Here is a 27,028-nt window from a genome sequence, read left to right on the forward strand (position 1 = left end):
AAGGCAGGAGTGGGCTTTACAAGCTGTTCCGTCTAGGGATTTGAACGTGTGACGTGTGGAGAGATACCACATTAACCACTAGGCTACCTTAACGATTGGAATGATTATTCGGGATTTCCCCTCAGTGTTGAATTCATTGACATGCAATTTTCAATATTCCAATTACGTTGGTTGTCCGGTATATTTTATCGGATCGTTTTAAACCCAACCTTCAAATACACGTATTGAAGCAACAAATACAGCCAAAAAATAAAATAATAATCGTGATGGTTAATAAGTGTATGAAACAGCAAGTTCCAAAAGCAGAGGGCGGTATTGGAAGAGTCGTCTGTAAAATATCTCTTCTTCACCCAAGGGAGTAATAGAACTCGCGAGCCATTCATTTATGATTTTAGAGATATGTCAATAGAATATGATAAACCAAACATGTGTCTGTCTGCATAAGCAATTATCCACACCAGGATACAATGACACGTAACCAGCCAGTTCGTATACTGTAACTACCAAATCATTGGCAGCAGACTCAAACGATTTGCATTAGGGCATTGTTTGTTGATTTGTTTGTTGTTTAACGCGCACTCATCAATATTCCAGCTATATGACAGCGGTCTGTAAATAATCGAGTTTGGAACAGACAATCCAGTGATTGACATCATGAGCATCGATCCACACAGTTGGGAGACGATGACATCAACCAAGTCAGCGAGCCTGACCACCCGATCCCGTTAGTCGCCTGTTACGACAACCATAGTCGTTTTTATGGCAAGCATGGGTTGCTGAAGATCTTCACGGGTCTTCAGCACGTGAGGACTCAAACCAAGGAATTCAGCATGAGGACTCAAACCAGGGTCTTCACCACGTGAGTCCTCAAACCAGGGTCTTCACCACGTGAGTACTCAAACCAGGGTCTTCAGCATGTGAATGCTTAAAATGCTTAGCTACGTTGAAGCCCCTCAAGCTGACTCAACCTCCTCGTCACTCAACTTGTTGGGTCCTCTCTTATTTTATCAAAGATTGTCTTTAACCTACTACCCCATGGTAAACTCATCCCATGAGACAGGATACAGACTGTCAGTGTCACTTCATGGAAGTCAGAAGAACACTGCTATGCTACAGCATCATGAAAACAAAAGTAAATGCTCAACGATATAAGATTCTTTGAATGTTTTATTGCAAAATAATCTATTACCATTAAAATCCAAACAAAGGACGGACTTTGATTTGTAATCACGCTTGTTGTGTGGCCCTGGAATGTCACATGTGGCTTTGTCCATAGAAATCTGGGCCCTGTTCCACAATGCGTTCTTAGCACTACGACTATTGTAAGCCTATGTTAAAGTATGGGAGTTACGATCATCTTAGCGCTAAGATCGGTTTGGGGAACGAGACCCTGCATCACAACACATACAGTACACATCGATGTTTACTTTGGTGAAAGACAAGGATGCATAGACAATACTGAAAGCACATTTGTTTCATAAATATATAGCTAGACATAGTAAAATATATCTGGATACAGTCGTACCTGTAACCAATCATATATACTGCTCATGAATAATTTCAAACTCAACAAAAACAATAGTAACAGATACAAGATCAGTTGTTAGGTTATTATCAAAATGTGTTCTATATTTGGCAGAACAAAATGCTTTCATCAGGGCTATGGACCCAGAAAAGTATGTCTCTCAATATGGGTTGACTCATCTTCTCGAGGCAAGGGAGTTAACTGACTAAAAATTCCAGTTTCGACCCTTGCCAAACTCGACTGGAATTATGGATTTATATTTTGGCTGGACAAACGATCGTTTGTCTATGTTTGTCGTTTGTTGAGTCTATGCATAGTCCAATCAAAATCGCGTAATGAAATCAACATCTGGTTCGTAAACAACATGGATTTCAATGTGCAGACTGCAGGATTTGCAAAGCATGTGTACAATCAACTGGGTGTCCACAGATATTTTCCAAATCTTTTCATGTCTTTAATCAAGGAGCTCACATGATTTGATGCACTTCGCGAGGGAAGAACTGTTATAATACAATATAGATCTTGACCATCGTTCTGATCGTCTTGACTGGGCATCGCCATATGGTTTGAAGCACTCCTAATAACCACTGGTGGCGCTACAATTGAACCCAGAATTTCCAGGATAGTTCAGCAAGGGTGGAAACTGGACGTTTAGAGTCAGTTAACTCACTTGCCTCGGGAAAATGTTCCACACCATAGGGTAACAACCACACAAAGTCAACCAAGTCACCGAGTCTGACAAACCGGTACATTCAGTCACCTTGTGACCAGCATAGGTTGCTTTAAGTAACACAATTAATACATGTACATCATACATCGCTTGTGTCACATTTACAATTAATCATCAATGCATCTAGTATAGAACAGTCATCACTTATGTACATACCACATGTCACTAATACCGTAGATCTTGAAATTAATGCGTCTTCAAACTAATACAACCGCTGACCCCTATCTACTATCCAAAGTGTGCATTGAGGCTGTCTTATTGTTTATGGTCATTTTGAAGTTTAGTTAATGAAAGCAGAGACCACTCACATTTTTCACATTTAATCCACGCTCACGTTACTTTCAAGAATTACGGTATATGGAACAAACCAACATGGTTTTTGTATAGATTGTACAGCAGAAGCTAACACATGGTAATTAACACAAGCATACATCATTTGAGACAGTATATAGATATTTTACATAACAATCTTGCAATGGACACGAACAAGGAAAATATAATATATATCAATATGTACAATTAGGTTTTCCTCTGTAGAACTGACAAAGATGCTTTGTAAGAATGCAACTATGTGTTTTCATAATGATACACACACATAAAAATATATATATATATATATTAGTAATGACATAAATTATGTTAGTGTAAATTCCTACATAAACATATAATTGATACAAAAATAGTTCTCTTTTCTTTCAAGCAACTGTGACACATGCCCATCATTTGTCTCAAGCATACTATGAAACAGTACAAGTTAGTTTACATGAACCTCATTTGAAATATATGAGTGTAACAGATTTTCTCAGCCAATGTTAGGATGCAAGATCAGTTTGATGTATCTTAGTTGATCTTCCCTCATCCATAAATAGACGACTGTAGTGCTTAACACAGACGGAGGGATGCCTCATTCATAGTACGGCTGAAACAATGAGTGAGTGAGTGAGTGAGTGAGTATGGTTTTACGCTGCTTTTAACAATATTCCAGCAACATCACAGCGGGGGACACCACAAATGGGCTTCACACACTGTACCCATGTCGGGAATCAAACACAGGTCTTCGGCGGGACAAGCGAACGCTTTAACCACTAGGCTACCCGACAACCCCCCCAAAGCTATGAAACGATACATGTCACAATATTTTGCTTTATAAATACAAAATGTATCAAATATGTGAAATTGTGTAAATATCTTCTTATTTTGATGTTTGTTTGTTGTATAATGCCTGCACTCAGCAATATTCCAGCTGCGGTCTGTAAATAATCTAGTCTGGACCAAACAATCCAGTGATTAACATCATGAGCATCGATCTACACAATATGGAACAGTTGACATGCATCAACCATGTCAGAGAGGCTTACAACCTGACAGCATTGGTCACCCTTTTGACAAGCATAGCTTGTTTAAGACCAATTCTAACCAAGATCTTCACGGAGATCTTATTTTGATAAAACACAGAGTAATCAAATGATTCTAATTTATCCAAACTTTATGTGAAATATTTCTGCCAGTATGACTATGCGTGAAGAATGGCCTACATTCGATACGACCAGTAAGAACTTGTAGGCCTTCTGAACAACATGTATCAAAAACAAATGGTGTAGTGATACATTTCAATACATTATGAATTATATCTTGACTGTACCCTAGCTTAACATTGTGCCACACAAGTGTGTCAAGAAACATTTCTGTGTTACTGCTGATGCCATCATATCTCAGGAATGGTCACAACGGATGTGCCTTTGGATAACCTCAGGCTTCAGTCATTGGTGCTACTCTCAGACACCACGGCTCCATAGGACATAGCTATTGAGTGAGTGAGTGAGTTGGGTTTAACGCTGCTTTTAACAGTATTCCAGTTATATCGTGGCGTGTCAGCTTAATGTGGGAGGAAAGCCCAAAGTGATGCAGGTCTAAGACGTTTACCACTTCAGTGAAACCCACGAGCACGGGTATGGTGCTGACAAACCTAGAAACATAATCGGGGCGAACCAGGATTCCAACCCACAATCATAGGTTTCGGGCGTGCCCAAGGGATGCAACTCTGCACAGCGAATAGCGGCGCCTTAGACGACTGGGCCACCCGTGCCCCCACATAGCTATTGTGTCACATGACACACAACTGTATCTATATTACAGGGGCACTTTGTCCAAAGGGAATTACAGACTATCTGACCCCAGGGAAATAATTTTGTATGTTCAGAGCCATGGCGAGACAGATAAACAATAATTTCAAGTTGGGAGTAGATTGCTCTATATACTACCCCCAGTGTTTGTTCTGAGAAATTGTGGAAGAAGTGGTTTCCTGACCTCAAGTGGACTCATGGTGGACAAATCAGCTCAGTAACTCTACTGTTGTAAGGTCTTCAACAGCGTCACAACGTCATGAACTATGGATGACGTCATGTTCAGTTATTTGCAACAATACGCTCACATGATGTCAATTTGATATGGGCCTCTTCGCAAATAATGAAAACAAAGGAACCGTTGTTATAATGATCAGAAAGAATAACTGAGAACAATGCCCCTTAAATTTGTGCCCTTATGGTTAGTCATGGGTAGATCCTGAGTAGTCATGGGAACACTGTCAGAATCAGGACTACATTCTTATTTAGGGAATCACAGAAATAATCAGCTTAGCACCCATCCAATACACAAATAACCATAATAAACAAATAACCACAAGTATATCTACGCGTCGTTGTTTTATGGTATAGGCACTCTATTACTCACTTCAGTCTTAGCTTGTCGACTATTGACAAAAGTAAACGTGCAAGATGAAATTTCCATTTTTCTAACTTTCTTACTGGAAAATCATCTCCCAAATACTTGGTGCATAGATGCCTATGTAGAAAGAGGATTTCTACATTCATAAAAATCAAGTCTGTCACAGCCTCAAAACAGGTTTTGTATACACTACTTTCACCCACCATAAATGCACACAGCTGATTTGCAGTGTAGTAGCTATTATTAACCAATAAAACAAGACCTGGTTCGAGTGAGAGGGAACCACCGACAGCTCAGATCAATGAGCGTTCAGAATATTGCTCAAACGGCAATATTTCTCATGCAATGTGTGCCACAGCCTTGTGGATGTCTGCTCTACATATTGCTTCAGTATCAGGCAATGACAAGGTTCGGACAAGTTCATGCATGAGTTGGGCTCATTTGATCGTGAGTTGTAAACAGTCTCAAATTATAAGTTAACTAAAAATAGACATATTTCACCACTACACCGAAAAAAGGCCGAATGTACTCAAGGATGATGTTTGTAAGTTGGCTAAAAATAGACATATGTCCTCACTACACCGAAAAAAGGCCGAATGTACTCATAGATGATGTTTGTAAGTTGGCTAAAAATAGACATATTTCACTACTACACCAAAAAGAGGCTGAATGTACTCAAGGGTGATGGAGGAATATAGTGTCACATGCCCATGAAGTACTGACAATTAATCTGTCAAGGAGCAATAACTTATAGTTAGCACACTGTGCAGGCTGCACTGTTCCATGTCTACAAGATAGGGACAATGAGCTCAGTTCATCCATGCTATGTTCACTGTTGCATCAGTCTACCCACAAGACGACCCTCGTAATCTGCTAAACCCTGTTCAGTGTTGTATCAGTGCTCCACCAAGCATTGAAGCAATCTGGTCAATCTGATCATCTCTCATCGATGCCTCTCTCCTCTGCCTGCCGGTCAAGTCATCCCCATCCTCGTGGTATGAGCCTGGACGATTCGGGGACGGGAGAATAGAGTCTCTGTCCGACATGTCATCAGCTGTGGGAATACTGATCTCCAGCGCCGGCACAGGAGACTTTGTTTCAGGGGTGGCAAGACTTGGAGCTGCCCCGCCCTCTTCAGCAACAGAACTCAGCTCCTCAACCATTCTGTCGGGATCAGCACGGGGACTAGCCTGACCATTCAGGTATGGCCTCTCTGGACTTGTGATTCTGTCCTGATGCGCCCCAGGCTGGTGGGTGTAGGCCATGGTAGGACGCTGGGAACCACCAGGAACACGCAGCTGGGACGCGATCTGAATGTACTCAGTCTCACCCTGTATGTTGCCAGACTTAATACTTGGTCCAGATCCACCAAGGGGAGAACGCATCAGTCCCTTGCCAACCATAGCCTTACCAGCAGACTTGCCAGTCCGAGTGTCCCCTGCCTTGTGTTTGACACCAGGGGAGACAATGCTGAGATCTTTGACTGTAGTGCTCGGAGCATGAGACTGGACCGACACCCTCTTCCTCACATGCTCACTAGACTGACTGGCCCTTGACTCACTCCTGCTAGCACTGTTGGGATGTTTGAGCACAGAGACGTTCCCATCATCACCACGTTTACCCTCGCTCCTCTTTGACCGATCCTTTTCTCCAGAAATCTTCCTGTCGTCTCCGGAACCTTTCTTCTCCACTGCTGTCTGCAGGATTTCATCCACAGATATATTGTTCAACTTCTCATCTTCTTCTTTTGACCTTGGGTCAATGGAAATGACCTTGACCCGACTAAGCCGGGACTCTTTCGTATCCAAGCCATGTATCTGTGGTCGCTGGCGGTATTTCACCTGGTAGCCTTCAGTTCGCGGCACCCATGGCCGACCAGATGGGGAGTCTTCGAGAATTAGCTTTTCAAACACAACCGGTCGTGTTTCACAAAGGTTCTGAAGAAAAATAGATCCTGATAAGTTAAAAGGTCACAGTTTTACATGATTATGATAAACATATAAACATTTTGAATTGTTCTCTCGTAGACTGATTGAGGGCGAGTTGTACGAGAATCTCAATGATATGTTTCGATGTGAACTTTTCTACTCTGTTGTATACAACCATAATATTATCATGTGTTCAAAGTGTACTCAGTGTAGTGAAACAGCTTCTAAACTTTATTACCACTGGCACCACAGAGTAGGCAGGGTACCGTATATCACTGTGTATAAGGCGAGTTTTTTGTACCTGGAATTAGGGGCTTTCAAGCGGGGTCGTCTTATACACATGGTTGAAGAGTTTTGATGTTTTTTCCCCATCACAAAGACTTACAGTGAGCACGTAACACCGGAAATACCATGTCAGCGAATCTTTTATAACAAAGTATTTTAGTCTAAATATTCTGTCACATGCAAGCAATACTGACTTTATCCAAAAGTTCTAAAAAGTATGTTTTTTGAAGCACAACTGGAATGAGTGAGTGAATTGTGTTTAACACCGCTTTGAACAGGATTCCATTTATGTCACAGCATGTCAGCTTGATGTGGGAGGAAAGCCCAAAGTGATGCAGGTCTCAGATGTTTATCACTATGTGAACTTACAAGCATGGGTAAGGTGCTGACAAACATAAAAACATTCCGGCAAACCGGAAGCCCAACTGGAAGTCTCCTGTTCATAAAGTCTGTACACTAACCGTCCTCTCCCTCTTCAGGGGTGGTGAGCGAGGGGAGAGGATCCTGACCCCATCCTTGGTGATCTGGTCGGTCCAGCTGAGCGGGATGATGGGGCGTGGCTTCTCCTCCACCTCCTCCATCAGGTCTTCCAAGTCCTGGGTCATTCTGTAGGTCAAAGACCACTGGTTATGAACAGTACATATAAACATTCATTTTTCCAGAAAGGTTTAAACCCAAACCAACAAACAAACGTTGACTAAATACTGGGCAGGATTTGTTCCTTTTTTTGGGTGATAATGAATAAATGATCACTTTCAAGACTACTACGCCAGAAGCTATCATCAATACATATGTGGCTCTACAGAGTTATGTCCCTTCATCTTGAAGTGGGGCCACCTCTGTGGTCTTGTGGATACAGCGTGTGCCCAGAGCACGGAAGGTCGGTGGTTCGATCCCCAGCTGCCTCATACCGAAAGATGTTAAAAGATGGTACTTTTTTACCTCAGTCAACCTGCAGGAGCCACAGGGCATACTGTGTCACATACATGTTCAGGTGTGCCTTGAATGTAAGTGTGCCAACAAGTACAATACTATTTATCCATTTTCAGCTTGTAATATCAAAAAGTTTGCCCCTTCCTCACCACTGAGTGATCAATGAAACTTTTTTGAATTTCATTTCCCATGTTTATCAAATTTACAAATGTGAAATTACATTTGTCATTGGTTTCATACGAGATATTTTTATGAAAAAATACCAACAGATTTCCATGTCTGCCCTATAGGCACAGGTAACATACCGATACTTGAAACTGGCCATTACAATTGTAATCATGCCACTGGTACTTTAATACATGGTTTGTTGTTTGTTTATTTGTGGTTTAACACTGCACTCAGCAATATTCCAGCTATAGGACCGCAGTCTGTAAACAATAGAGACTGGAACAGACAATCCAGTGATGGATATCATGACCATCGATCCATGCAATTGGGATACGATGACATGCATCAACCAAGTCTGCGAGCCTGACCACCCGATTCCGTTAGTCACCTCTTACGAAAAGCATAGTCGCCTTTTACGGCAAGCATGGGTTGCTAAAGACAGGTCTTCAAAACGGAGTTTGGAACCCTGTCACCTACACACTTCTGATGACTAGGACAGACACTGTTTACTTACAGGTCTGTGTTGAGATCAGCCATGAAGTCAAACTCCTCTTCGTCCTTAACATCCTTTTCAGCATCTTTTCGTTCTTCCATTTTTTCCTTCTCTTTCACCTCTTCTACTTTCTCTTCCTCCAAAGTCTCAATCACTTCTTCCCTGGCCAATGCCGACTTCTTCCGAACCTTCAGGTCATTTGACTGAACCACACCATTGATTCCGATGCGGATTTTGTCTCCTCGGTGCAGTTGTTGGGCTACACGACTGCCGATGTTGCCATCGATGTTGTAGTATTCATCCTCGCCACGGTAGCCTGAAGGAGAAAACAGTGTTTCTTGTGAGGACTACTTTCATCGTTCTGCAGTCCCAGACTCTCCCAGCTAACTTCTACAGTAGAAGCAAACATAAAACTTCTTTTTCAATTAAGAACTGACTTTTGTGAATCAGTTCCCTGATGTAATAATCAGCGCTCTCTGTACATGTGAACTGACTAATCCAATGTACCTTGTATAATGGGCCGGTGGCCCCTTTACGGAACAAATGCATTCGCATTCGCAATTCACATTCACAATTAAGAACTGATTCCCAATATTGATTACATTTTTTTATCTATAAACCTATAAAAAACCTCCATACTGTATAAATATGCATCACAGATAAATTTGCGTAGCAGATTAACACAAAGTGTGAACACTGATTTGTACATTAATCACTTCATAAATGCTTAAACATATTGAAGTCAATTCTTACAAATAAATATGTAAACAATAATAACTTTACAGACTGCTTATTTCATCAATAACTTAAAAAAAATTTGAAAACAAAAGGAATCATTGACATCATTCAGCACAATAATGTTTATGTAGATTAAACAAAAATTCTTAACTTGGTAGCCTTATTTCCAATATTCACAAACTTCCTGTAATAGTTATGATTACTAATATTGCACCTTATATAAATTACATAACTATTAGAAGTCCTGTTTGTACATGACATCTCCCCTGTTATTCCCATCAGATGTCTGAACAGCACTGCAAGGAACCATAGGCGATTAGGTTACCTCCCTTACACTACAAACATTTTCTCATCTTTTCAGGGCAATAGTCTGTCATGTTCAGCTGATGTTATGAGGAGAGAATACAGATAAATTTAAATTTAGAGGTTTGCAATTTTTACGTTGAAACCTCATGCTACAGAGTTCAGTTTAAAAAACGTACATCCATACCATCTGCAATGCCAAATACAGCTCATATCCTTCGATGCTGGACTCCTTCATCAGTCTCACACTTACTTTGTTTTGTTTATTGTTTAATGCAGCACTCAGCAATATGACGGCAGTCTGTAATTAATAGAATCTGGACCAGAGAATACAGTGACTGATATCATGAGCACCGATCAAAATATGCCCACTTACCTTGTTTTATTGGTTGTTGTATGCATTGCTCAGCTATATGACAGCAGTCTTTAACTAATCAAGTCTGGACCAGACAATCCAGTGATTGATATGTTGAGCACCTATCCACGCAACCCCCACTTACTAGCAAAGGCGTCCACTACTCCATTGTCAGCATCTCCTGGGGCTCCCCCGAACGTGAGCCAGGCATCCAGAGAGGTGGGTACAGACTCCGCCCTCTTCTGTCCGCGGATGAACCGACCCTGGTTCAGGTTGTTGTTTTCGGGCAGCCAGTGTTGGTGAATCTGCTCCGTAATCTCGCGCTGTGAGCGGCTTGTCTCCAAAAGGTCCGGGTCTACTTTCACTACCATGTAACAGTCAGTTGCAGGTTTTGCACTTTTGAATTGACCTGAACAGAAGAGAAAATAAACAGTTTGTGAAATGATATCAATATTAAACTTTTGGTCACGCCCACTTTGGTACCTGAGTCTTAAACAAATGTACTGGAGATGTTCAACTCCATGAAAAAGGGTAAAAGTGAAGACAATTGATTACATATTTCATTCGCATAAAAACAATGAAACTTACCACTGGTAGGAAAGTAGACAGTCATCTATTATGTATCTGAGTTGGCTATATCAAAAACTGACAGGGGGTTTACCTGTTGTCTTTGGACGTTTTGCTGACTTGACAGTTTTCCTCTTTGACTGTGTTTTGGCTGACTGGGACAGTGAGCTGACCGGCCTCCCACTGACCTCAACTGCAGCATGGGAAAACAGTTGTGATCATTCTCCAGGATCATAAATACTGCAGTCTACAGCTTGACCGAGTTCAAGTCTATTTATATATATTTTAACATACCCCTAAGTTTTAATCAACTTTATGCATAACAACCACAATGTTCACAGCGACCCCAGAACAAAGTGATGCAGGTAGTAGTTGTTTACAGCTTTGGAAACACACAAATATGAGTAAGATTCATAAAGAGGGATCTGAACTCATGATCAGCAGATCCTGGCACTACAAAGGGAGGCAACTCTCAGAAAGGGAATGGAAGTCCTTTAGATCACTAGGCCATATGTGCCCCCTATCATATGTACAAGCAGAACGACATACTGATAAATTCAATGAGGATTCACTTTGCAACTTGTTGTATAAATGTATCACCAGCAATAACAACAGGCCTTACTATTAATCTTCTGAAGTTTGTGATAGTTTTCATCTGTTGAGTACCGAGATGATGACTTAGCCCTCCTTGGTGGTGCTGACACAATGTTGCGAGCTTTGTTGTAGAGGTTGTGTATGTAGCGATGCTGCTCACTGATGATGTCTGTAGTGGACCTGGCACGGTAGGTGCGAGTGCCAGTCAGGTCAACGTCCACGGTACGACATGATAACACAGGCTGTGCAGGTCGGTATCGGTGCTTACTCTCAATGTCCCCTAGGGGGCGCTTCTACAAGAGATGAAGAAAACAGAAAATGAGTGTATTTAGTTTCAGGCAATTGCCATTAAAGTTGCCATTGCCAATTTGAATGGTAATCATGGTCATAATTTGGAAAATGCTTTACATGTCAGCACATACACAATCATTACCATACCGATATATAAATAGTGATATTTTATACTGGTTTGTGAGAAGGATTTCATATTTCAATGTGTAAGATTAAATCTGCATTTTTTTCTATTACTTAGAGAAATTGTTTCTTGGCAAGTCCAGACAAAGAATCTTATATCCAACTAGTCCACACCATTAATCATTATGACAATATCATTTAATCCATGTCTTGTTGGACAGGTGTGCCCAGTGTCGGGTGTTTCTCAACTACAGTGACTACAACACTGTTTCCTGGTGCATGGTCAGAATGTGCCCGATTTTGAGAAAAATCCAATATCATTAAAATCAGACCTTAGTTCTCGCTACCGCTTAACAAAGATCTGAGGACATCCCATTAGGGGTCACATCAGAACGACCTTTCATCCGACCAATCAGAACGTCACTTACCAGATCATGAAAGTGGCAGTTGGAATGTGATTTCTAATCATACAACCTCGAAAACACTAACATGGAATATTCCGAACGATAGTTACGGGCTTAACGACTGAATCCATACAATCTACACCATCTATTAGCCATTCCAGAATGTCCTTATGTTCAGGTTTCAAATATGTAATTGAGAATTTGTCAAAATATGTTTCGAAGCGTAGTAGCCAATTTGAAATTAGTGCCGTAAAGCACGAGAAAGCTGCCTTCTGATTGGTCATTCCATTGGTCTGTAAAGTTCGCGCAAGGTCGGTCTGACGTGACCTGTAATGGGATGTCCTCAGATCTTTGTTTATAGGGGTAGCGAGAACTAAGTTCTGATTTTAATGAGATTGAAGAAAAAACCTAATGCTGATCCTTAATTTTCTTGTAACTATTAAAACATGGAAGACCTCAGTGGATAGCTAGTAATTTCTACCCCTGACTAAAGCATCTTCCTACTAAGAGAACAGTTTATCTGGCTGGTGAGTAACCCCAGCGACCACTTGACCCACATGTCATCCTGTTCAGATCATGACTTCCTGTATCACAGAGGTTTGCTACAAAAGCTATATATATATACCGGTATACTTCTTCACTAATATTCAACTTGGTCACATAGCTACAAATCCCTACTCCACTTATATTCTTCTATAAAGTGTGACGCTGATTTTGTCCCCACAATCAGAAGCTCTGTCAAGAGCACATTGAAAAAACTAATGACGCTCCCTGTCCCCACCACTGTTGGGACAAAATTTATTTGTTTGTGTTTTACAGGTCAAAATTTTTAACATTATCATTGGAAAACAAATTTGGTGCACTTCGACAGTAAAATGGTTAGGGTGAGGGGCTTGTATGTATTGTTTTCGATTAATCTTCAATACACACTTTGACAGACCTTGTGAAGGCTAGTGCAAAAATCATCAAAATGGTAGAGGTATGGTAAATTAATTATATTTTTTTGTATGGGACAATTTGACCAATCACTGTCAATGCTCTTGCTCTCACGACAGCGAAAACTGTTGCCATATAACAGTCAAACTACAACAAATATGATCTTCAACGAGTCAATGTATGGCATTTATGAGATATATATCCATTCTCTCTCCACTAAAGTTCGTTTCATCTGACCATGGTTACTGTAAATAACGGTGAGTTGTGCGATGTTCCGATCATTTAACATACGATTTTGCCGAAATTAATGTAAACAATTTTGAATGAAATTTGAAATAAAAGTCCAGATATAAAATGAACACTTTTTATAACCATCCAGTGTAATTACATGCTTAATTTTATGTACTTCAGGACAGATTTGTTGACATGGTATTTCCGGTGTTACGTGCTCACAGCAATGTCTTTGTGGTAGGGAAAAATACATCAAAACTCTTCAACCCCGTGTATAAGACGACCCCCCTTGAAAGCCCCCTAAATCTAGGTACGAACAAACTCGCCTTATACACAGCGATATACGGTAACTAAGATCTGCATCACTTTGGGCTTTCTGACCACATGAAGATAACATGCATGATATAACAGAAACATTAGTGAAACCAGCACCAACCCAGCTCACTCACTAACTCCAAGTAATTGGTCTATTGCTAATTTGTCACACAGCGACATACCCATTTACAGCTCATTTTGTGCTCCAAGGTCACATATGGCAACAGAAGTCAACCGCTCCACCCCCGTGTCACAACACGTAATATTCAGTGTCACGGAAAGTGAACCTCATGTCGCTTTAATTAGCAGCTGCCATGACACACACGTGTTGAATAACTGTCTTTGTATGTTTTCACAAGACCCAAGTCAATACCGATTCTAGTTGTCCCCACTCAATAACCCGGTCCCACAAAGGCCAGTATCATTTGGTGAGGGCTTACCTCAACACCTCAGCACTTTCAATGACACCTATACACATATCAGGGCCTTAATTCCCCATGTTGGGCCATGTACAATGATCGCCACAACAATGGCAGGTGATCGGGGACTTGAGTAGCGATGCCTGTTCATGCCAATAAACAGCCTGTAACTGTTGTCACCTACTGAATGCAGACAACATCAATTGATGCCAGCTTATCCCTATTGCTGAATGATACGAAAGTTTAGTGCAGTCCACACTTCGAAATTAACCCTAATCTGCTAGCCCGGAACTACAACACTGAGGTGGGGATAAAAAATCAAATATATATATCCAATAAATCCGATATAGATTATAGAGATCGATAATCGCCAACTGATTATCGATCAATTATTGATTAATATCGGAAAGTCCAGAAAGAAATCAACATATTTCACTCCACGGGTGAGCAGTAACAGATTTATGCATAGATAACTTTCTGGACATTTGAAATACAATAAAAACAGTTGCTTTCCGTCTTCAACAATTGACATTATTGACAATAACAAGTCTGTTTTGGTAAATCTGAATTTTCTTTCATCACAATAGTTTATGCAAGTTATTATCAATCACAACAATTTCATATCGATAATCATTAATATTTCTTCCCATCAATGGTAATTCAGATTATCGATCTGTTTAGCCATCATTTCTAACAGTAGCAATTGAATTTCATTCAAACAGGACCAGCTGCGAACTCTGAGGACTTTGAATGGAATCACATAATCATCCCATCTTGTTTTTTGTCATTTTCAATAGAATGACCTGAATTTATATTCAGCATGTGCAATAATTCGAGCATTTTAGGATAATCTGTGAATGTTCCTTCTTTCATTAACCCCAAATCTATTCAATCATTGATTTACATCCAGTTTTAAATGTACAGACCGCCTCCATGGTCTAGTGGTAGAGCATTTCCCTGAAGAGCGGAAAGTCCGGGTTCAATACCCGGCCGCTCATACCAAAAGACGTTGAAAGATGGTACTTGTTGTTACCCTTTCTGGTGCTCAGCATTAAGGGGCTAAAACAAGGACTGGTTGGCTCAGAGTCAGTATCATTACTGTGTCTGAGTGGGGTGTGTATGTTAATCTGTGGCATGGTATCTCAGTGGGCTAGCACTATAAAATCGTAATACGCCCGGGCTAGTACACACACACACACATGCATGCACGTTGCTATATAAGTGCAGTAATCTTGGACGCGATGTTGAACCCCATTTCACCTCATCTCTAAATGCATAATTGTGAAGTGCTCCCAGTTTGACGACAAATAACACATACCAGTGGCACTCACTGGGAATACTAATGTAGCATGGTAAATAAAGTATATTGAGATTTAGATCGATGTTGTGTAGAAATCTTGTTTAGTTAGTGAGTCACAAATTTGTAAAATGTTTACATGCACTGGGTTCATGTGGTAAAAAATAATAGATTGCATTATTCAATATCAGGCTGCACAAGTGTATGTTTTATGTATATCGAGCCCTGTCTTGTCATAGTCCCAACATTAAAAACTATTGAATAATGTAACAAATGTTATATTTAGGATAACACTTTCTTAGTAAAGTACAGATTCTCGTACTTTTTGGGGTTGAGTCCTGTCGAGGATTCGAAACCCACACTGCCAGAATGAGGCACCTAATCGCCAGCACACAAAGTCAGCGATCTATTGTTACCCACCCAGCCACCGAGGCTTCCACAAAATGAAAGTCAAACAACTGGTAGTCTAGATCTCATACTTTGTGTACCCCTCTGACAAGTGTAAATTGGCACAGCTGCCATGGCTGAAAGCTATGAATACACAATGTCATTTTGAAAGTGGTCAAATGTAACAGATTGTTATATTTGGGATAAGACTTTCTTAGTTAAGTACAGATTCTCGTACTTTTTGTGGTTGAACCCACACTGCCAGTTTGAGGCCCCTAATCGCCAGCACACAAAGTCGGCGATCTAACCCACTCAGCCATATTGAATAATGTGTGTCTAGATTTACCCGAGTGAGTAAGTATGGTTTTACGCCGCTTTTAGCAATATTCCAGCAATATCACGGCGGGGGACACCAGAAATGGGCTTCACACATTGTACCCATGTCGGGAATTGAACCCGGATCTTCGGCGTGATGAGCCAACGCTTTAACCACTAAGCTACCCAACCGCCCCTTTCCTGATGATAAGATAAATGATATGCCCACCAATGTATCTATTTATACCGGGTAATCAATTCTGTCTCAACTATCAAAAAGTAATATTCATGACCTGTTGCAAAAATCAGGCTGTACTGGAGTTCACATTATCATACTGTCTATCCAATCCGATTTAATCATATCATAGTGCTCACTACCTCTACAAAAATATCTCAGGACATCCCATTACAGGTCACGTTAGACGACCTTTCATCAGACCATCTGTCTACAAAGAAACAAAATGCTCAATCTGATTGCAACAAACTATTAGAACAGACTTAAGTTATCCAGTCATGCGAGTTAAACGTAAACTGTTTGACAGCAACAACCTCTGGTCGGCAACGCCTCAAGGAACATGGTACAACTTTTGTATAGCAACACGTAAGACCCCTTCAAGGTTCATGATACCTGAAGAAGGCCATGTTGTCCTTGGACCCTCATACTACATGTAGTCTTAAAGGGCCAATGTTGTATCGTCGAATCATAGGTTTTCGGACGTCATACGATTTTGGACAGCCATGATTATCGCGAATACTCTCAATTTAACTGAGGGTGTAGCATCACACAGACATTGTAAATACTCAGATGACGGCAAGTTTTTAAGTGAAAGTTGTCATTTAAAAGTGAAGGAGATGCTGTTCATGTGATTAGAGAGAAAACTACTAATGTTTCTTAAGCGTCCGAAAACCCATAACACCGGGTTATTTCATAAAGGAATACTCATCAAAGAATATAACATTGATGTATCCACATTTCTGAAAATATTTATTTCACAGCAATTCAGTAGGATATAATGATGAAAAATACTCATGGGAATTAATGGCAACAAAATATTTTTCTTCAGGTAAAAAACTTTCTCAGCACTAGAGACAGGAACAAGACTATCCTGAGTGGGCTTTACTGCAGCCACTGAAACATGTACACTCTCTGTAGGGGAATTGCTGTGTAAAGTATGGGCAAGAAACTTGACATCAAGATAGGTGGCACTTTGTATCAATGAATTTGGGTGGGGGCATTCAGCATCACCTAATGCATACTTTGTGGTCCAACACCCTCAACAACAAAGTGTGTGTAGAAACAGAGAATATCACCGAGCGTCTTCCAAAATGAACAATATCAAGATGAGGTGATAAAACTTACAAATATCTAAGGCTTACCAAGGATATTTTTACTTGATATATTTGAGCTTGAAAGACACACAAATCCCAAATCATTATTTGAACTTTTTCAGTTTTTAAACAGTAGGAAACAGTGTCTTGAGTATAAAAGTACAGAAAACCACTCTCCTACTCAGAGTTTCCTGCAGCCAACACAGTACCTCTGCCACAGGCCAGCGCCATGTGATAGTTCGTCACATCTTACACAGCCTTTCAAGATATTGTTTTTATCTGTTTCATTTCTGACATCTCTACACATCTAGATAAACATATGTCATAGAATGGTTAACTTTCATTGAGAAAATATCCTCAAACGTGAAAACCTTTTTACATTTGCATAGTTATCCTTTGTTTACATTGGTTGTACAGCTCCACGTGCTGTCATCAAAGCCCTACGGTTAGCTAGGAATATGGTCACACTGATCTACAAATCATATATATTGTCATGCACCTCACTGTCGCAGTTGTAGTAGCATATCTATATAATTATGCAAAACAATATGTAAAGTGCCCCAATATACTTGCATTAGGCTAATCTGTTCTGATCTCAAAATAAGCATGTTTGTTTACTAACAAAAGAAAAGTCTGGTCACGTGATATGCAAATTAGCCTGTGGCAGTGGTGTTATGCTAAGTCACCTGAGCGCCAGAGTGTGACAGCTAAGCTGGTCCTTAGTGGCAGAGAGATTAGTGATGGCATTTGATTGTGACATCATTGTAACCAATGACATCACAATGGTCTACAAAGCATTGTGATAAATGTTATATTGTCACGATATCTCCTAGAATGATATTCTCCAAGGAGATATCACTTGATGTCACCCATATATCTCATGTGGAAGTCAGTTTTGGGTGATAAAATATCTTAGATCAGAATAAGGAAAAAACGGGACCTAGAAAAAATATTGTCCCAAGTACATTTCGGATGTTGAACCTTAATGAAGACACAAACATGAACAAGAATGGAAAACCTGATCGAGCTACAGCCACTCAAAAATACAGATCAGATGTTTTATCTGGACAAGGTTCCAAGCATTGAATGGAGAATACAGATTCATGGGGAACTTTTCTGTCAGATATGACACACATTACAGTAAAAATACCTCACTTAACTATACAGGATCCTGATACAAAGCAATACTTATCAATATTTGTAGAGAAAAGAATCTACGCAAATCATGAAGGGACATTATGTTCTGCAATAATCTTCACAACCTACAGTCAACTGAAGACCCAGTCAAGCTAAATTTCTTCTAGTCTACACAGATCAGCTTACACAAGTCCATATACTGAGACTGAAATCTGCTGAAAATTATGCCAAAGTACAAAGTTCTGGCAGGTAATTTTATATATTTTTGCACAGTCTGTATGTTAATGACATCATTGAGTCACAAATGAGTTCTAGATCTGACAAGAATGTCTTACATGCAATACCTGTCCATACTGAGTCCTTGAAAAACACCAGATACTGTTTCCGTTACAGTCAGTGGAAGTTTGTAACCTATCTGCGCCGTCTTCGTCCAGTGTTCAAAGACCCCCATGCAAACACAACAGTGTCCTCAACTTCGTACTGTCCTCCTCAAAACTAACCATGATTCTGTCTCCACCCCACACTACCACACTGACGGGTTCCCCCCCACCCCCCATGTCCGCCCCTCATAACACAGGGCAACACTGTACTCATCAGGTAATCTCACACTGCAGATATGGCCAATTGCCCCCATTCACCTCATATCACACCCCCAGAAACACACAGTTAAGAGAATATGTGTCCTGTTCAATCTCGTCTGGCAGGCTTGGCATGGACTATACAATATTTATACAACTCACAAAGCTATTGTAATGACATGTGGATTGCAATGTCTTTAACATGATTCAGTTAAATAGTTTGTCAACATGGGAAAGGTGTTGGTATTGCTGGGGTATTTTGTTGGGCTGATACCAGATAATACCAGGTATTATCAGCTATCTCTCACTGAGTCTCAATGGCTGGCGGAAACAGATAATTGTTAACCCATTGTTGTCATGGTTACATCACAGATACCATACAGATTATTTCTAAAGTATGACCTACATAAACTTTACCAACATAACTTCCCTGACTAAATTCAATGTTAATTTTACCTCACTACCAAACACCCCTGTCTCGCATTATTTTATTGTCCAAAGGTTTCTACTGAGGAAGGAAATCATTACATCTGTTCCATTCTTTCTTCTACTTGATGAAATACACCATATGCATAGCCTGACCACACATACCTGCTTCTTGTGTATAACTTAATTACATTTGCAGACATTTTGTAAATATATAAATTATATACGCCTCCCATACCACGTTTTTGAAAAATATGGATGAAATCCTTATATTTATTGTGGCCACTCAATAGCCATATTTCATAAATGAGTGAATGAGTGAGTGTGGTTTTATGTCACTTCTAGCAATGTTCCAGCAATCATATTACGGTGGGGGAATACAAGAAATGGGCTTTACACATTATGCCCATGTGAGTGTAGCTGGGCGTGGAGTCATCCCACAGATGACATCCTTACCTTGTCAGATTGCTGACGGGGTTAACCTCTTTGGTCATGTGGACAAGGCGTCCGACCTCTGCTCGGAAGGTCCGTGGTTCGAATCCCATCACAGGACTCGGAAATTTTATGGCCGCTACATTGGCGCCCAACGTGGGGCTGAGCACGTTCATATTAAATTTGAGCAAAATAAGCCTCAGTACCCTACTATGCGGCCCGGGACGTGCCTTCTGTTGACGGGGGAGTATGTAGCAGGGCGTGGAGTCATCCAACAGATGACATCCTTACCTTGTCAGTTTGCTTACGGGGTTAACCTCTTTGGTCATGTGGACAAGGCGTCTGACCTCAGATCAGAAGGTCCATGGTTCGAATCCCATCACGGGACTCGGGAATTTTATGGCCGTTACATGAGGAATAAAACTTGGGCCTTCGGCATGACGAGTGAATGCTTTAACCACTTGGCTACCCCATCGCCTCCACATTTTATAAAGCAATAACAGTTAAAGATCTGACTTTCTGAACATTGAAAATACGAAATTCAAAATGTTCAAATACAATAGTTGACACCTAGTTGAAGGAGTCCCTAGATTAGAATAATATAGCGGAAAATCTGAACAAGAAAATTCCACTAAGATTACCCTGTATAATGCAATGATTGACTTTAACAGTGTTTGTGTTTGTAATGACTGGTTGAGGACAAGATAACAACCATGCACTGTTTATCATAATTGTTCAATCATTCATTATATCTGTTTATACAAAATAAACACACTTATCACATAACCCATAACAGGATAAACAGACATGAAAGTCAATCAATCAGCCAGTTTTCATTGATTTCCAGTCATAAAAAACTTTTGGCAAAATGAAACACACTAACCAATAGTAATGTAAACCACGAGGTGACTGAGGGAGTGAGTATAGCTTTACGCAATCTAATTAAAATCAGACCTAAGTTCTCGCTGCCGCTGAACAAAGAGAAGGGCATCCCATTACAGGTCACGTCTGAATGACCTTTCACGAACTTTGCACGACCACTGAAATAACTTACAAGAAGTCGACATCAGCCAATCAGAAAGCAGCTTTCTCGAGCTTTCAACCTGTGACGACTTCCACTTCTGACTACACTTGAAAAATAAGTTGACACAGTTCTTGATTAAAATTTTGAAAACTGACCAAACAAACATCCGGAAGATCTAATGTATGGTTGAGATTTTATAGCAGTGCTTCCCATGTACTGTGCAACACCTTCTCCGTTTAAATGTTTCTCCCACGGGAGCCTGAGATAGACGATAATTTGTGACGGAAACAGTTGAATGGGCAGTAACTGTCGTTCGGAATACCCTGTATTAATGTTTTCGAGGTTGTATGATTGGAAAACACATCAGAACTGTCACTTTCATGATCTGGTAAGCAAGGCTTTGATTGGTCGGACGAAAGGTTTGTGACGTGACCAGTAATGGGATGTCCTCAGATCCTTGGGGAAACAAACCTTGGCCTTTGGGGTGAGTGAGTGAGTGAGTGAGTTGGGTTTTACGCCGCTTTTAACAGTATTCAAGTTATATCACGGCGAGTCAGCTTAATGTGGGAGGAAAGATGGAAGTGAAGCAGGTCTCAGACGTTTACCACTTCAGTGAAACCCACGAGCAAGGGTATGGTGCTGACAAACCTAGAAACATAATCGGGGCGAACCAGGATTCAAACCCACAATCATAGGTTTCTGGCATGCCCAAGGGACACAACTCTGCACAGCAAATCGCGGCGCCTTAGACGACTGGGCCACTCGTGCCCCCCCTTTGGGGTGATAAGCGAACGCTTTGACGGCTAGGCTATCCCACCGACCCAACAGGAAGTGACAGAATAGTTGGAACAAGCTGACTTTAGCTGGTTACTGACAAGGAAACAGTTGTTCATTATCAAAATTACAAAAGAGATAGACTTAATCTATTTCCACATTTGAATGGTGTTTATACACAAGTTATATGAGCAATACAAATGTGGCATTGGCTGCAGCTGGAAATATTTTATAGAATTTTAACCCACCAGTCTTTTGGGGCCTGGACAGTTAACTCAGGTACTCGGTTCAGATGGATCCTGAGTAGGACCCAAGTACCCACAGAACTACCTGGACCCGTGGTTAGTCACATGATATATTCTTTAAATACAATAACAATAAAGTCGCTTATGTTTGCATTTCTTTCAGACTATGTACGCATTGTTTCTCACTTTGATACGTTCGAGAAAAGATATAACTTCAGTCAACTTCAATGTATGCATGATCTGATCGTTTGATACATGTATGAAAATAGCATTTGCCATGGCTTCGGAAAAACACATCCCAATCTGATATAATGTTCAAACTCTTGAAACCTACAGTGGGTAGGGTCAGGTAATGGGGGGGTTCGAGTACCCGGGATGTAAATATGGACTCGTGCCAGCCCTACAGTCTTTGTACATGTGGAAATGGTCAATAAAATGGCTGAGTAGTTTACAGTTATGTAGACAATGAACAGTGGGCCCATTTCAAAGTCTATCAATATTTTTTATCAGCATCTCAAACAGCTAACATCACTGGCTTCATGCAATAAACATTGCCACGGGGTATTCTTGTTAAAAAATGGGATTTCTAAGTGTGACCTTTAGGCACAAGGAACTTATTCTCACTGTGCCGATGTGACTTTAATACAGTAAACTACGTCTATAACAAACAAGCTTATAACGAACTGACCGATATAACAAACTTATTTTTGTGTTGTATATATGCTGTATATATGCTGTATATATGCGAATAACCAACTACAGTTATAATGAACTAAAATTAGTGGTCTCTTTGAGTTCATTATAACCATTGTTTACTGTACAAGAAAGTTCAAACCCTGAAATAACAAAGTTCAGAACTAAAAACTCATAACTATAGAACTGGGACAGGTGACTGGAATAACACGGCTGGAGAAGAAAGGGCTTGGGTATCATGTAATTCTCCAGCAATGCTGTAAGTCCCTTGCCTTAAGGCTCAGGATAACCGTATTCGACGTAATAAGCGCCCAGGGCGCTCTCAAAATTAGATATAGGGGGCTCTTATTAGAAAATTATTTTGGTGAAGAGAAAAAATAGAGTTAAAGGATAAATTTCGAGGTTTTATGCTGACAGCCTGAAATGTTTATATATGACAGATATATTTTTCAAGAATTTAATTGCCCATAATTAAGGGTGCATATAACACACGAGAGCGTATTATATGCGAATCAATAAGTCTTGTGTATATTGATCAATCGGAAGGGGTGCTAATTGGGATTGTTCACTAGCCAATATATTAGCAAATATCGCCGTGGGCGCTTATTAGAGCGGGGCGCTTATTACGTCGAATACGGTAACAACATTCATTCACTCAGGGGTTCATAATTCCTCAGAACCTGTTGGTAATTCTCTAATTAATTTGATCAAAACCAATCGACATAAAAAATAGGCATGTCAAGCTAGCTGAAATCACCACAAGAAGAACTTCATAAAAGAGAGATATCACAGATACAAATGTTAGTCTAGCTGGGTAAGAGAGTAAGGTTTGATTTGACCTCAGTGGAGGCTGAGATAAGTTGAGATAGGAGATATCTCTGTGGGCTTGTTGAAGTGGGCCTCGCCCCAGGGGAGTTGTGGTATGATGCTATTGTGTTCTGGCTACAGATGCTGGAGCTGTCAGTATACACGGACTACACAGCTACATAAACCAAGACACACCTTGGCCAAGAAAATGGCATATTGCCATAGTAACAGAGACCTTCGGGAGCCAATTTATAGGTTTGGGTGGGGGTAACAAACCATGCAATGATTCCTTTTTTGCTGTGTTACATCTGGAAAGGACTTTGGCATTACGGAAGTGGTAATTTTTTTGGGAAAGACATAAACAGTTTTATGTGTTACAAGGCTTTTGTATCAGGCAGATTGAGGTTGTGATTACACAGTTGGATTTAAACTTTTAGCTGGGGTTGGTGTTCAAGGTATATGAGCAAACATTTCATTACACATATATAATGTACGTAGAAATAAATAATTGTTATCATTTTGCATTGTAATAGGAAAAAAGGTAATTTTCCCAAAAGGCCAAAGCAATGTTTCTAATTGGTTCTTTCCTTCTTAATAAACAGGTTAAATTAATTTTTTCCTTCTTCCTTCCAATTTCTACTTATAGTAAATGTTAAAACCATTTTTAAATGTTGGCATTTGAACTCATGTTTTCAAATAAAAATCACATTTGGCAACTTTTGGGGATGGCTCATCCATGAAAATTGGGAAATAACAATAATCTTGCATAAACATGATAAACATGCAGGGAAAAGAATTACCATATTTTCTTGAGTATAGTGCACATTTTTTTTCCAAAAAAACACAGCTGTGTGGAAGGGGGTGCGCATTATACACGCCATAATGAGTTTTGATGGTTTTTTCCCCCCAAACTCAAAAGACATTAATGTGAGCACTTAACAACTGAAATACCATGTCAACAAATCCATACCGCCATACACAATGTAATCTTGTAATTACACGGTCTGGTTATAAAAAGTGTTCATTGTATGTCTGGACTTTTGTTTGTAAGTTATTTCATTAATTTTATTCAAAATTCCTTTTAATATTGTTTAAATTAATTTCGGCGAGATCGTGTGTGAAGTGATCGGAAGATCGCACAATTCACTGTTATTTACAGCAACCACGGTCAGAATACCACTATTGACGCCTTGAAACGAACTTATGTGAAACATTGTGCAAGCATCGTATATATATATATATATGTGACTGAAAGAAAAAGAACACCCGAGTCTTTCATATTACTATGGTTAAACTGTCATGGCACCCAAATGTTTCATATTACTATAGTTAAACTGTCATGGCACCCAACTGTTTCATATTACTATAGTTAAACTGTCACGGCACCCAATTGTTTCATATTACTATAGTTAAACTTTCATGGCACCCAATTGTTTCACATTACTATAGTTAAACTGTCATGGCACCCAATTGTTTCATATTACTATAGTTAAACTGTCATGACACCCAATTGTTTCATATTACTACAGTGAATCTGTCATAGCACCCAATTGTTTCATATTACTAGTTAATCTGTCATGGCACCCAACTGTTTTATATTACTACAGTTAATCTGTCATGGCACCCAATTGTTTCATATAACTATAGTTAAACTGTCATGGCACCCAATTGTTTCATATTACTATAGTAAAACTGTCCTGGGACCCAATTGTTTCATATTACTATAGTTATTATCATGGCATGACAGATTAACTATAGTAATATGAAAGAATCGAGTGTTCTTTAAGTTCTTTTGAGCAGTAATATATTGTAGTGTACCCAAGGAGAAATAATCGCCTCCCCTTCTGAGCGAGCACACGGCAGAGATTAGGAATGTCTATGATGAACATCTAATTGTTTCCTCTCTGTACTTGAATGAAGCAATAATCACCAGAACATATGCTGACAATGTGAAACAGATGACGAAGATGACCCACTGCAACACCATCTTACCTGGGACTGCTTCTGCAGCACATTGCGTGCATGCCAGTCAGCATAATCAAACGCCATCAAGCACCGGGTCGTCATGATGAAGCTGGCAGTCTGTCACAGGCGCTGCTGCTCAAACAGGGGAAGTCGGGCAGGACAACATCGCTCACATCACACACAAGCCTGAAAGAAAAAGAGGGCATTAATAAAACATGGGGGATATATCAGCAGGCGAGACTGTGTTCATAGTGATGGATGTTTTCAGTGCACACATGTACTTGTTACTGAAAAAACATTAAACATACAAACACTTCTGATATTGTAACGGAATTACTGATATTGTTGTGCTATTTAACTAAAGTGGTACTATTAGCATGATAAGGTGACAACATATAGATTACTTGTTTCATCGGAATCAATAAATCATATAATTTTCAAAATATTTTAGGGAAGAATATTTCGAGTTCGAATCTTGGATTGTCCTGATTAAATTTCTGAGTTTCACATTCGAGAAACTGCATCACTGTGAGATTTCCCCCTGCATCAAGCTGACATCAAGCCAGTCCCAGATAAATTCTGTAATTCAGCGGTTGCAGAAAGATTTGCAGAATTACAAAAATTGCAGAAAAACACCCGATTTGCCCTTTTTTATCACTCACCACACTTATTTTAAAAAATGACTTGGTATTAATTTTTAAGGAGGAAATGGTTCTGTTTTTACTTCAGAATTAACTGCATAATTTTGTAATTTTAGCCACAGAATTTGGTAGTTTTACAGCAGAATTCATCAGGGACTGACATGCTGTGTCATAACTAGAATATTGTTTAAGTGGCGTCAAACCATTTCTTGTTGGCATGAAAGATTTGCAGAATTACAAAAATTGCAGAAAAACACCCGATTTGCCCTTTTTTATCACTCACCACACTTATTTTAAAAAATGACTTGGTATTAATTTTTAAGGAGGAAATGGTTCTGTTTTTACTTCAGAATTAACTGCATAATTTTGTAATTTTAGCCACAGAATTTGGTAGTTTTACAGCAGAATTCATCAGGGACTGACATGCTGTGTCATAACTAGAATATTGTTTAAGTGGCGTCAAACCATTTCTTGTTGGCATGAAGATAAGTATTTGCATAGATCATCCCACCAACTGTGTTTCTGAAGTTTAATCAATTTATTCCAATCTAACATGGCAAGGTTCCTCTGTTGTTGTGTAATACAGGTATTACAAGATTATTACTACACCATGCAATTAATCCTGCCCTAGTTGTAACCTAATATTCTTGTTGAGAATTACCTCCACATACATGTACATGCCTAGATAGTCGTCAGTCCACCTCTCCTACAGTTTACTGACCTAACTAAGGATTAGTAAGGCAGTTGATGTACTTCATATATAATTCATAATAATCTCATTAAGGAAAGGCCTCACCATAGAAACAAGTATCACATCCCAGGATTTATCTAGACCTGCTCAGAGGTCGATATTTGGTCCCAAGTCTTCAGCAAACAACAGTAAAAATTCCCAATTTGAATTTTAAAATTTAAAATT

At 39.8% G+C, this 27,028-nt stretch overlaps 1 protein-coding gene across 1 annotated transcript in view; it reads right to left on the reverse strand.

The window, feature by feature from the left end:
* Positions 1-4,359: 4,359 nt before the first annotated feature.
* Positions 4,360-27,028, reverse strand: part of LOC124136206 — a 28,017-nt gene continuing 5,348 nt past the window's right edge. The window contains exons 2-8 of the mRNA XM_046502071.2: positions 25,499-25,657; positions 11,372-11,636; positions 10,844-10,942; positions 10,328-10,591; positions 8,808-9,102; positions 7,654-7,798; positions 4,360-6,916 (exon numbers count right to left, since the gene is read on the reverse strand). Of these exons, the coding sequence (XP_046358027.2) occupies positions 5,864-6,916; positions 7,654-7,798; positions 8,808-9,102; positions 10,328-10,591; positions 10,844-10,942; positions 11,372-11,636; positions 25,499-25,573 (2,196 nt within the window). The 5' untranslated portion in view covers positions 25,574-25,657 and the 3' untranslated portion in view covers positions 4,360-5,863. The remainder of the gene's footprint in view (positions 6,917-7,653; positions 7,799-8,807; positions 9,103-10,327; positions 10,592-10,843; positions 10,943-11,371; positions 11,637-25,498; positions 25,658-27,028) is intronic.

Source organism: Haliotis rufescens, unplaced genomic scaffold, assembly GCF_023055435.1.
Source record: "Haliotis rufescens isolate VD_foot unplaced genomic scaffold, xgHalRufe1.0.p SCAF_2, whole genome shotgun sequence".
Taxonomy (NCBI): Eukaryota; Metazoa; Mollusca; class Gastropoda; order Lepetellida; family Haliotidae; genus Haliotis; species Haliotis rufescens.